The following is a 12,597-nucleotide window of genomic DNA, read 5'->3' on the forward strand; positions in this document are numbered from 1 at the left end:
TATTTGGACAGTGACTTTTTTAATGATTTTCTAAGAAAAAAAAGGATTTTTTTCACACTGCACGTGCATTTTTTGGTGTTCACTACAGTGCACAAAGTTTTAAATGTGTGCCCATTTTGAGCGGTGCTTGTGCAGCAGCCAGCTAGTAAGTAAAAGAGATGTTTTTCCCACCATTTAATGATGGCTAAAATATGATTACTGGAGCACATGCTTTGAATTATATTTTGCTTCTCAATATCATTTGTTCAAACTTATTTTGACACTGTTTGATAGTTAAAATGTCCCTATTGTTTTTCTTCGTAGAAGTAAATATGTGTTTTGCAATTGGAAATCGGATGCAAACAAACTGTTTGCATCCGATTTCCAATTGCATTGAGCATCTACTTGTGCTCTGTAAATTATGCATGTACACTTGAACATTGAAATTGCAGATTCATGATTCACATTCCAAAGACTATTTTCACACAACCAGCATTAAAAGATCCCTCGCATGCTAATGTCCAATGCTTTTGTCTTCATTCCACAATTTGGCAATTTCAACAAGTGTGGAACCCTCTTTTGAAGGAAACATATAATCAGGAACAGACTAGTCAAGATAGAGGGCCATAGGGCGAGGTAATATTTATATGATTGTTACAACTCAAGCAGATCACATTTCAAAACAAGAGTAAGTAACTGTCCTGTATCGCACATTGAGCAAACCCGTTTTGCACTATCAGCATACACTGCCAGCAAGATAATGTACATAATCTGCAGTGCGGAAAAAAAACAAAACATTTCTGCCAACATTATTGGGAAGAAAGTTATATTTTCAAATCAACAAATTTGCATGCACAAGGATTGCAAAACAATGCCCACCACAATAAGCAACTGATACACCCCATTCGTGTTTTGGAATTCATTCCCCAAAATGTGTTGAATTCCATGACCTAATGTGCCAAAAAAAAGTATTGATCTTATTACACTGGATACATAAAAAGAATCAAAGTTACAACTGCATTGTGGGTTTCTCCCAGCCAGATCTTTAGACAAATTATACAACTTTGCCGACTGCGCTGGTCTGCACCTCATCTTGGGCCTCAACGCACTGCACAGAAACCCTGACAACTCATGGAACACCTCGTCCACGCTCACCCTCCTCAAGTACAGCGCTGGCAAGAAATACAACATCTCCTGGGAGTTGGGCAACGGTCAGTACATTGCTCAGGGAATACAACGATGTACCCTTGTTTTTCCACCTTGTGCATTTTACTATCGGAATGGAAGAGTGGTTTGCCTTCAGGTTGCAGTCTGCCCTGGAGGCGTGAGTTCAAAACCCACTTCTTATAATGACTTTAACAAATAGATCTATTTTGTGGGACCAATATAAATTATTTTCAATCCCGTATTTTCAAAAAGATTAGTATAATAACGGGTGCATATAAGCAGTGTGCAGGAACTATGATGGCAACAGGCAGACCACAATTCGGTCTCTGCACTTTGATGGTGAAATGAAATGGGCCATTGTTTTCTTTTATCCATTTTTTAACGATTATCCTGTACAATGCATCCTATGGTTAACTGACGCCTTGCATTATCTATTAGACCGTGATTGGAAGAAACGCATTGTCTTCAGTAGACACGCCATTATTAACACCGTTGCATTCAATACAATTAAATACAATTAAATGACACTATATTATATAAATGAGACACTCTTCATTAAATATTTTAAATATCACAAACAATATCTTCTACGGAGAATTGCCCAATGATAAACTGCACATTGGCTGCTCTCATTTGCGCTCCAGACTTTTTCTTTTTCAAGAGAGACATGGAGGCAATTGAGATGACTATTTACGACAGGGAAAATCTGGAGGCTGACTGTTGTGGGTAGAGAAACACCCTGACTAAACAATTGATTGTTCTTTTTTTTTACAAAGGCATTGTCCAGATCTTGTTTTAGGTCCCGTTTGATTTTGCAATTTAGAAATATTTCCTGTCCTGGCCGACACATGGCTTGTTGGAAAGAAGGATTTTTTTAACATCATGTTTTTTTTCTTTTTTTGAAACAATCTTTTACATGTATATTTGTTACTTTCTGGCTTTATTTTGCTTTGTTTTGTTATTTTATTATTGCCTAGCATTCATTTCTGAATTGTCTGGCCTTATTTGTTACAGCTTCAGCTGTTCTTAAAGCGCTATATTAATCAATATATATTGTATTGTATTAGGAACTACTGTATTGGATTGGATTGGATATGCCTTTATTAGTCTCACAGTGGAGAAATTTACATTTCACAGCAGCAAAGTGATGAAAGGAATGAAAGTAGAAAAACAAAATACATGATTACGTTTACGTACGTATTACGTTTCAGTACTTTTTTCTATTTTCTTTTTTTAAGACAAAATGAAAGTATTATTAAACATGTTAGTCAAGTATTTCAGGGGTTAATTAAGTTCACATGAGGAATGTGGCAGACCAGCGCGTCCTCATCTGTGCTGTGCACATAAGGAGAGGAACTGCAGCACACTCAAACTGCCGTCTTAAAGCATAAACCAAATAAAGCGTGATCTAAAAAGTTCACACTTAAAACACACACACAATATAACATGCATGCTACCCAATTGCCAGCTGCTGCACAAATACTGGAGCGGTCTACATTTTCACTCGCTTTGAATGATGCCGCTTATTTCGTGAGTAACTTCTGGGTGATAATCTTCTTTTTTTCCTCTGACCAACGTCATGGCCCAAAAAGAAAGAAAGCAAAACACACCAGTGACATTCTCACCACCTGCATTATGACTGGTCGATGTTGAACATTTGTGTGACATTTAAGACATATTTTTTTCCTTCTACTAGATTTTCATCTGCCACAGAGCTCCCGCTTGGACCTTTTATGTTCTCCTCGACGGTTGATTGAAGACCGTGCAAAATGCTTGATTTGACCATATCAAATCTTTGTGTGAAGACGTGTACCATGGCGAAAGAAGCTGTTTAAAATATTGTGCAGATGCAATGAACATTTATGGAGGAGAATCGCAAAAGTTGTTAGTCGTAAAACCATCTGGACCGAACCTCGTAAACAACAGATAAATGCGTAGATAGATAATGATACTGCTCTTTATACGAGTGTTTCGTCAACATTTAGACAACACATTTGGTTTCCTATATCTTGCGTCAAACCAGTGCACTCATCCAATTTATTTTTTTCATTGAACTTCGAGTTCATCTTGCCACTTCTAATTTTCGTCTTTTTCTTGCCGGCTGCGCTCCACGAAACCAGAATGCAAGAACAACATTCGACATTGTGCGTGTTTTCCTCCCAGAACCCAATGCCTACCGCAGCATGGTGGGCCGCGCCATCAACAGCACCCAGCTGGCTCAGGACTACACCCAGCTGCGGACCCTGCTTCAATCTGTGCGCTACTATAACCGAGCTCACCTTTATGGCCCTAATGCCGGAAGACCTCGGAGGAATGCCATTCTTCTCCTGGACGGGTCAGTCAAGATTGCATACACGACAGATATTTCACCAGCCTTGAGACATGTGCACGTGCAATCACACAATTCAGTGTTTATGTCTTTCTGGATGGCCCGCTCGAACGTCTCAACCAAAGTTATATAATGTCAGCCTAAACGAGGTGTCACCCGATTTACAACGTGTCGGCACAAAGTCTCACTTTTTTCCCAACACTAAATTAGAGCTGCAGGATTATCTAACAGTGTTTGCTTTTTAACTCATTCACTGCCACTCACACATTTATTCGGGATTGAGAATGACATAGAGCACCATTCCCGAATTTGTTCGGTTTTTCCCATTTTCATGCTTGGGTGCTGATAAAGTGCTGGCCATGACCTGTGGTATTTTTTTCTTTTCCACAAGTGGGCAGCATTTCGCCTTTTTCCATGTTAGTGCTTTGTTCCAGCTTCAGCTGTTGTTAAAGCGCTATATAAACCAATATGTATGTGTTGCATTCTATTTTGGACAGCCACCCTCATTTCAAGCTCATATAACCACAGACCCATATAATTTAGGCAATAACTTTTTTTCTGATGAAAGAAGAGAGTTTAAGGTTTCTAATGCTGTATTAAATGTTTATGTAGTCCTAAAACTTAGTCTTCTGTGGGTCCTGGAATTCAAGTGGAAATGACAAAAACCCTGGCACTGGACTGGACACATTTTTTGCACGTCTGGCAGTGAATGAGTTAATTCGCACAACGGTGCCTGTTCAGAGTTAAGGAAACGTGGCAAACTAGACTCCTTGCTTCACTGAACATTTTTACTTTGGACAATTCCATACATTTTTGTTTTTCCTTCAACAAGGTTCTAAAAAAAACCTTGATTTGTTAGTATCCTGTCCGATCTAATTACACTGACAAGCTTTCTTGTTTGCAAATCTGTGGACTACTATACTTTGGCATAAAAACTATGGTAACATATGCCGATGGTTTGAACCATCAAAAAATGATCATTTTATAATGCTTGTGTGATTGGAAGTGCTAAAATATTACAATTTAGAATGTTCCATCCATCCATCCATCTTCTGCCGCTTATCCGGGGTCGGGTCGCGGGGGCAGCAGCTTCAGTAGGGAAGCCCAGACTTCCCTCTGCCCAGCCCAGCCACTTCTTCTAGCTCGTTCTGGCGGATCCCAAGGCGTTCCCAGGCCAGCTGAGAGACATGGTCTCTCCAGCGATCTAGAATGTTAATGTTTTCAAAGAATTATTTATTTATTTTTATAATAGTCATTTGGAAAAGCTTTCTATTCAACAATGACATTGTTAGAAATAAATCCACCCATCTGTTTTGCACTGATTATTCTGGATGAGGCACCGGTCGTTGAACAGACAAAACATAAATCAAAGCGAGAGCCAAAAATGGAACGAGAGTAATAAGAGGGCGTCAAAGAAACGAACAGGAACAACAACTTGAGTAAAGCAAAATTGTCCTCCAGCTTAACATGGGTCCACAAACTCCTTACAGATTCCCAATAATTGTGATGCCAGACAGGTGCAGTAGCGGGGAAAATAAAACGGAAATGCCTCTGCCACCTGCTGGACACTGAGAGAACATAATCATGAAAAAATATTTGGATAACAGTGTGCTCCTCTCCTCTTAGTGGTCCAGTTTGCCAAAGGTTTTTTTTAACATGATCACAGTCAAACCTTCCCAGGAATCGCGTATTGATTTGAGTGTCCGTTGATTCGTAAGCGATTTACTCTGACTATTTACGGCCGGAATGGGACTGAGCAAGAATCGCTTCCTTGTTTTTCAAAGTCTCGTAGATTTGAATCTTTCTGACTGGAAGTGTCTTCAGAATGTTTTGTACTTTGTACCCCGCATGGTTTAATAAGATGCATCTCACTTTCTTTTCTGCTGTAATTACTGTTCTTCGTTTGGATACCACGATCTACATGACGTAAATGTAAATGAGTGAAATTAAAAACATTTGCAATTCCAATATAAATCACTGGAATCAAAAGTCACTTGCAAGTCATCGTTTTGGATCCAATGATACAAAATCATGGGACCAACACCCTTTTTCTGTCACATGGAGAGGAGGTTTCTTCAGTTGGTGGTACGGCGGGCTTCCATATGGCATCCAGATCTTTTGTTGTTATGTCATTCACTGCGAGACACGTGCAAAAATATGTCCACTCCAGTGCCAGGGTTTTTGTCATGGTCACTCGAATTCCAGGACCTACAGAATATTGAGTTTTAGGACTACATAAACATTCAATGCAGCGTAAGAAACCTTAAACTCTCCTCTTTCATCAGAAAAAAAAATAAATCCTAAATTATATGGGTCTGGAGTTATATGAACTTCAAATGAGGGTGGCTGTCCAAAATGCATTGCAATACATACAATACTGGTTTATATAGCGCTTTAACAACAGCTGAAGCTGGAACAAAGCACTAACATGGAAAAAAAGGGAAATGCTGCCCCCTTGTGGAAGAGAAAAAAATATTGCCAGAGGTTTGGCCAGCGTTTTATTGGCACTCAATCGTTAATGTAATGTAGCCCTCGTAATTTTCATGCATTTTTATTTTTTTTTAAACTGGTTCAGAAATTCCCGTTTGACAGAGGTCCGCAATGGATAAATAAGATTTCTTCCTTGATCTATCTCGCTCTCTCTCCCTGTGCTTTGCAACTTGAAATAACTCTGCCACGTGGCATTAAAATGCCTGTCGTTACAAGTCCAAATGAAATGAATGTAGCCATTCACATTGAATCTCAGTTGTGTAACAATCTTTGGTGGGCTGGATTAAAAAGACCAGCGGGCCATATCCGGCCCACAGGCCGTATCCGACCCACGGGCGGTAGTTTGCCCACCACTGCTTTAATACTTTTCTGACCTTCTTCAAATTTCTATTCCCTCTCGTTCGCTCAGATCCTCTTCCTACCGCCACCTCTGTGTGCCCCCTGCCCATCTCAGCACGATGGGGGAAAGAGCTTTCAGCCGCTCTTTCCCCAAACTCTGGAGCTCATTTTCTTCCAACATTCGTAACATTCTCTTCCCACCTTCAAATCCCATCTCAAAACCCACCTATTCAAAATTGCATCTTCTGTGTAGCTTTCTCTCTTGTTTATATTTAGAATTGTATTTTATTTATTATTGTATCTATGGTTGTCTGTGACTGTAAAGTGTCCATGAGAGCTTTGATAAGCGCTTCAAATAAAATGTATTATTATAAAATGTATTATATTATTATATAAATGAAGCGTTGCCCACGATTAATGAATAAAAAAATAAAATAAAATGTGAAGACATTTTCAAGACAAAAATATTCAGACAGAATGTTGTGCCCATGGTGCTGGGATTGAAATGCAAATGACATTAAAAGCAAATTGGCAATGCCGTGAAGGTCAACAGAGTGCCTGTGCCCTGTAGTGCGGTTGGGCGGAATGATGTCCCAGCTGCGACCGGTCACATTTATGCAAGCTTTCTAACGACCAAATAAGTGCAGTGGAAGCATTGGCCTGTTATCGCTAGGCTTTAACTTGCACTGCTAAATAAACAATTGGAACCGCAATGGAGCCCATAAAGTTCAACGACATTGGTAAAGTCGTAATAAAATCATGTGTCCAGATAAACACAGGAAGAGTTTGCCTGTGCGTATCTCAGCCTGTATCTGCCTCTTCTCTGCCGCCACCCACATTTTGACAGGTATTTTGGAAGGGATGAATATGATACAATCCTCCCTCTGCTCAAGCAACTTAGATCAACAAGGACATTAAAAGCAGCAGATGTTTATTTCTGTCAGATATAATTTACTTGCAAATAAAAAGATGTGTTTGAGCGACTAGTGAGCTTTTGGCGATAGGAACGATGTGGATGATAAATGGGAGAACTGGAGGAGGAGGCCGAGAGTGAAGAAGGCTGTGGTGTCTTTGTGTCGTGTGTGTCAAGTTTAACAACGAGGTGATTCTTGTGTGTTTGACACTCTTACGAGGGCTGTTCTGGTGTCGGAAAACTAAACGTTGATTTAGAGTGGGAGCTGCTAACTATCCAAACAGCTGAAACAGACAGACTAAACAAGCCAGCGTGGCGAAAGTTGTGTGTGTGTGTGTGTGTGTGTGTATGATGTTTAGAAATACACAAACAAAAATTTCTGACAAGCAGTTACTCCCCCAAATATGGAACCATTAGTGTTTAGTATACAAGGTGACTGCAAATGCTTACACTGAAACATTCAAGGGTACAACAATGGAGTGACCATTTGGATTGGGGAACACTTTTTTAAACAAGTTTGAAGTTACAATTGGGCTCAATGATTTGGGCTTTTTCACAGAAGTGCACCTGAAGTTTTATTAGCATGTTTTAAGCAAATTGGTACTTGGCCAAATCTTAACTGGTGAGCAATGCGGGTTGTTACCTGCCTTTCATCCAAAGTCACTTGGGTTGGACAATAGAGGAAAAGGATGAACAACATTATTTTCAACCAGTTGATAGTTTCCTTTTTGTTTTGTGCTTTATTTGTCCTTGAGAAAAGTTCAACCTGCCTGTCATCACAGGACCATTCATTCAACACAACAACTTCTGGTGTCTTTGATTGAACGAATGAATGCATTGTACGCACGTTGAAGTGCCCCGCAACATGCCGGGACGGCTACCCGTTCATTTAATTAAAAATGACACTATATTATAGTCAGAACATACACACTTTAAATAGATCTGTGATTGGCTGGCACCCAGTCCATTATTGTTCGAAGATGGCAGGGATCAACTCCAGCACATGTCCAACTTTGTGGATTAGAAAATGGATTGATAGACTCTAAATAGATTTTTTTTAACAAATATTTTTTTTCCGAGTGTTACAAAAACAATAGCAATTTCTGATTGGATAATCCTGAATTGTGGAACCTCTGCCTATATATACAACTAGCTGCTTCCGCCGTGGTCGCTGCAGTTATATGGCTAGTTTTCAGATCACAATGTTATGCACATTGTCAAGCATTGCAAAAAGAATTACAACATAAATACATCCGCTTGTTCCTGCCAAATAGTCGATTCGTATACCGAAAACAGTCCACAAACAGTGGCAATTATATGCAAAAAGGATGATTCGCAACTCGCTTTTCCACTGTACAGGCCCAAAATAACAGACCAACTACAATACATTAAGAAGTAATGTGTGACCGGACACTGCATTTACCATTTTGTCTTGTTTTATTTATGTGCCGATGATAACACTGCATGATATTTCAATTGTTGTGTGCATTAAACTTTAAACAACATAAAATAAACACAGTCCAGGTGGTGATTTTACCACCTGAAATGCATTTGTTAGGACAAAAAAAAAAGACACTGTGCTCTGTATTTCCGTTTGTAAAAAAGCTCCTGCAAGCATTTCACTGTTTTAAAGGATTCCTAACCGCAAATGGTCCTATTAGGTGTTCTTCCGCTTTTTAGCTTGAGGAACCTAATAGCGCTTGCATAGAAACTTTTCCATGTTGTAAATCGGCCTGAGACATTTTAATTAAGTTCCATTCAGATTGTTTGTACTTAATTTGTTTGTTTTCATTCTCACTTTCAGATTTATGAAAGATGCTGGCTCCGTTGTTGACGCAGTTACGTGGCAACAGTAGGTATTTTACCCCATTTTCCTCTTAAATCTCATTGACTTTGGCAGAATACATTTTATTTATTTCATGTTGCTCCAGATCGTGACCATGTCTGCAACTAGATTTTCCAAATAATTGGCTAGTTCTTCTTCAAAATTACACAGAATTAAATCACCTTTTTGAAGTTGGTAAGAATTTCCGAGACAGAATAAATAACAATGAGGGTAACATCGGACTTACGACCGGGTTCCGTTCCGACAAAACGGTCCTAAGTCAAACGGTCGTAAGTCTAAATCCATTCAAAATGGCCGACGCAAGATTTATCCAACAGCATATACGATGTCAATCTGTTGTTTTTAAGCAATGTTTTCTATTGAACAATATTATAGACTGTACCAAACTGTTTACAGTTCATTTATAAATGTTATAACTTTCAGTGTCATTTTTATCATTTCATATTTCATATTATTAAATTTTATTAATGCATATCTGTATCTATAATGTATACCAAACTGTTTACTGTACAGTTTATTTATAAATTTTATACTTACCTTTTAGTGTCAGCGCATGCGCGTTCTGGCGACCCAAATACGCACTGCTACCCACGCACACGTGCTGTTGAAAAATCGCTCTCCCTGCTAACGGAGAAGCCAGAAAAGGTCACCCGATGCACACGCTCGGACGCCGAAGGAAAAAAAGCAGTGTACAGTACTACAGGAGATGTTGCAGAGACGGTATCTGCACTGTGTAACTACTGTACTGAGTGTAGTCACGCAATAGATTGCTGTGCGAGAGTGAGATGCTGGCTGGCCAAAATTGTAGTACGCGTTGCCGGCTCTTGCGTGGCGTAGAATAAAAAAAATGGTTCTGGCCGTCATGGTCGTAAGTACGGGTCACGCCACCAAACAACCAAAAAGGCACACAATTTTTACAAATTGTTGCTGAAGTGTCAGTGCCTATTGTGATTATTTTATCTTATGATTTTGCCAGATAGTTCTGTTTTCTTACTGCGTAATTGAGTTACAATGTGAAGAACCATGAGCATTGCGGGAATGGGGAAAACAGGAGAAACATCCTGCAGTTTGTGTTAAATTAGTAACGCCTGTCGTTTGCCTATTGCACCCATGATCGGAATGCATAACTCCTGTCTCTTTGCACACGTGTGTATTCAGGCCAACAGACCCGCCTTGCGTGAAATTATGATCAGTGAGTTGAAAGTCAGGTCTAAATAGACAAAACGGAAGGAGGAAGGGCTTGTCAGTTGGGTTTAGAAAAACACCACCCACACTGTTAAAATCAAACCATATGTTCCAGCTCATTCTCTCTGTCAATTAGGCAGTTTTATACGAAAGCTACAGATTCCAGTCTTCCCACCGTGCATGACAGAAACTCTCATGTCTACCGGACGAACTAAACTAATAAACTTGGAGCCTACTCATTAGCACGTCTCCAATATGCATTTCACTGCAGTGCAGCTGCCACGAGTTGCATTGTACAGTACAGTCCTTTTCAAATGCTGTGATCATTGGAACACCTCCCTTTTCTTCCTTGTGTAACTTCAGGTTTTCACAATCTTACATTTGAAACGGTCTGTCGGTCTGGCAGGTTTTCCCTTCCAATATATTTTGTTTAAAATATGAATTAATTGCCGTTATGGTATTACATACTTTTTACACTCCATTTCAGATTACTTTTATGAGAGGAGAAAAAAGTGAGTCATATCTCAGTAAATGTGTCATGTTGATTTTTGAAGAAACAGGTATTTTTGTAAATAAGGGGGCAACATTTCCTTTTTTTCCATGTTTGCGCTTTGTTCCAGCTTCGGCTGTGAGTTAAATGAATAGATACTTATTTCACATAAGACCAGGGGTGAAAAATTATTTTTCAGCAAAAAATATTGTGGAGGGCCAGTGACCAAATAAAGAAAATAGACGGTAGCCAAGGAAGGAAGAATTAACGAGCTACGATCACGCTGTGAACTGCACAGGGCAGAAGAAGAAAACAAAAAACATTCTCATACATACAGCTAAAAGTAACTACAAGGCGGGATATAATACAAGACTGGTAATAAACAACTTTGCAGCGCCCTTCTGATGCATTTGTCTCCTGTGCCTAAAAACCTTGATCACCAGCAGGTGCGACACGGGTGCTTTTTGCCGAACAGCACGGAGAAACACAGCGCTTCTGCGGTATCGAGGAAAATTCCACACAGGAACAAGCAAACAAAACAGGAAGTGACATTTATAGCACTTTAAACTTCAAATGGCTTTCAAAGGGCAGAACAAACTTCCAATCAACCGCCCTCCTCCAGTTAGGCCCTCTGACCTTATTAAGTCTACATTGCCGTCTAACTTTGTGAAAATATGAGCCAAAAAAGTGAATGGGACAAATTGGCTTCCTATTTGCTGTGTAGTGGCCCCCGAACGCACACTTATTAGGAGCTCTAATTGCAAGCAGCAGTGCATTTGTGGTGCAGAAACCATTTAAAAAAAATCACATTTAAATAATGACAAGGGAACAAATTGTGATACTAAATATGTCAAATATATCAACCTAAAAAAATAAATACATACATTTAAAAAAAGCAAGAAAACTTCACTCTGGAGACCGGGTAGAAATTCCTCAGTTTTAAATGACATTAGTCTTGCCGACTCGTACTTCTCAAATGACATTTGTTGACTTTTTCCTTGTTTTTTTGGGGGGGGGAGGGGATATTCTATAAGTTATTTGACATTATAATTTAAATAATGTTCTCTTGAGTCTGAAAATTACTGAAAGCTGATATTACAATTTTTTTTTACACGTGCAGTATGTCAAAACAACTGAAAGCAAAAAATAAGGCAAAGATTGAATGAAGGTTGTAATACTGTATATATTATGAAAATATGTGGCTTGAATGTTTTTGTGCAGATTTTGCTGATTTTCTTTTCAATTTAAAACTGCGTGGTCGGCCAGATCGAATGTTCGCACGAGGCCTTAGTTCCCTCTGAAATGTTTCTAGTGTTTGCCAATGACACGCTCAAAGTATTTGATTATTATTATTTTACTATTGAACCTTATAGTATTTGAAACTTCAGCAGTAAACCGTCACGTGAGAGAAACTGCATGTCTCTCCATATCTAGCACTCCACTAACATGTGGACATGGCCTTTTCCAAAGTAGAGCCGTTTGAAATGCAGAAATTCTTTGCTGTAATGGGAATGAACCATTTTTTTCCTTTGTGCTTCACTGAATTCATTAACACTGTTAATTTGATTTATGGATCCTCTGAGTGAAGAATCAACATCATCTTCTTTGTTTTATTACTGTGGTGCAGCAAAAAAAGTCTTAAAAATTGTGTCTAATAAACAGTTCTCTGTTATTGTTCCTCTGTGTTGTTTAATTGCGAATAATTGTTTTTTTTGTGTGTTAATGATGTTTTAAAAGTGATGTAAAACAAACACAATCACTAAAAAATGCTACTGTGACTCATCATGGTTTTTAATCTGGAACTCATGTTTATTAAAAGTGGAACCGGATATGATCCAAAAATATGAAATACGGTTTTA

The 12,597-nt window shown here is 39.0% G+C and overlaps 1 protein-coding gene across 3 annotated transcripts in view; it reads left to right on the top strand.

The window, feature by feature from the left end:
* hpse2 (heparanase 2) overlaps nucleotides 1-12,597 on the top strand; it is a 54,096-nt gene that overhangs the window by 29,246 nt on the left and 12,253 nt on the right. For all 3 annotated transcript variants that reach the window (XR_016116983.1, XM_089012830.1, XM_089012829.1), the window contains 3 exons: nucleotides 1,017-1,190; nucleotides 3,310-3,481; nucleotides 9,022-9,069. Coding sequence is in view for 2 of the 3 variants with exons in the window: in XM_089012830.1 (XP_088868956.1) it covers nucleotides 1,017-1,190; nucleotides 3,310-3,481; nucleotides 9,022-9,069 (394 nt within the window). In the remaining variant the exon portion in view is untranslated. The remainder of the gene's footprint in view (nucleotides 1-1,016; nucleotides 1,191-3,309; nucleotides 3,482-9,021; nucleotides 9,070-12,597) is intronic.

Source organism: Hippocampus bargibanti, linkage group LG13 (assembly GCF_051943395.1).
Source record: "Hippocampus bargibanti isolate YZ-2025 linkage group LG13, ASM5194339v1, whole genome shotgun sequence".
Classification (NCBI taxonomy): Eukaryota; Metazoa; Chordata; class Actinopteri; order Syngnathiformes; family Syngnathidae; genus Hippocampus; species Hippocampus bargibanti.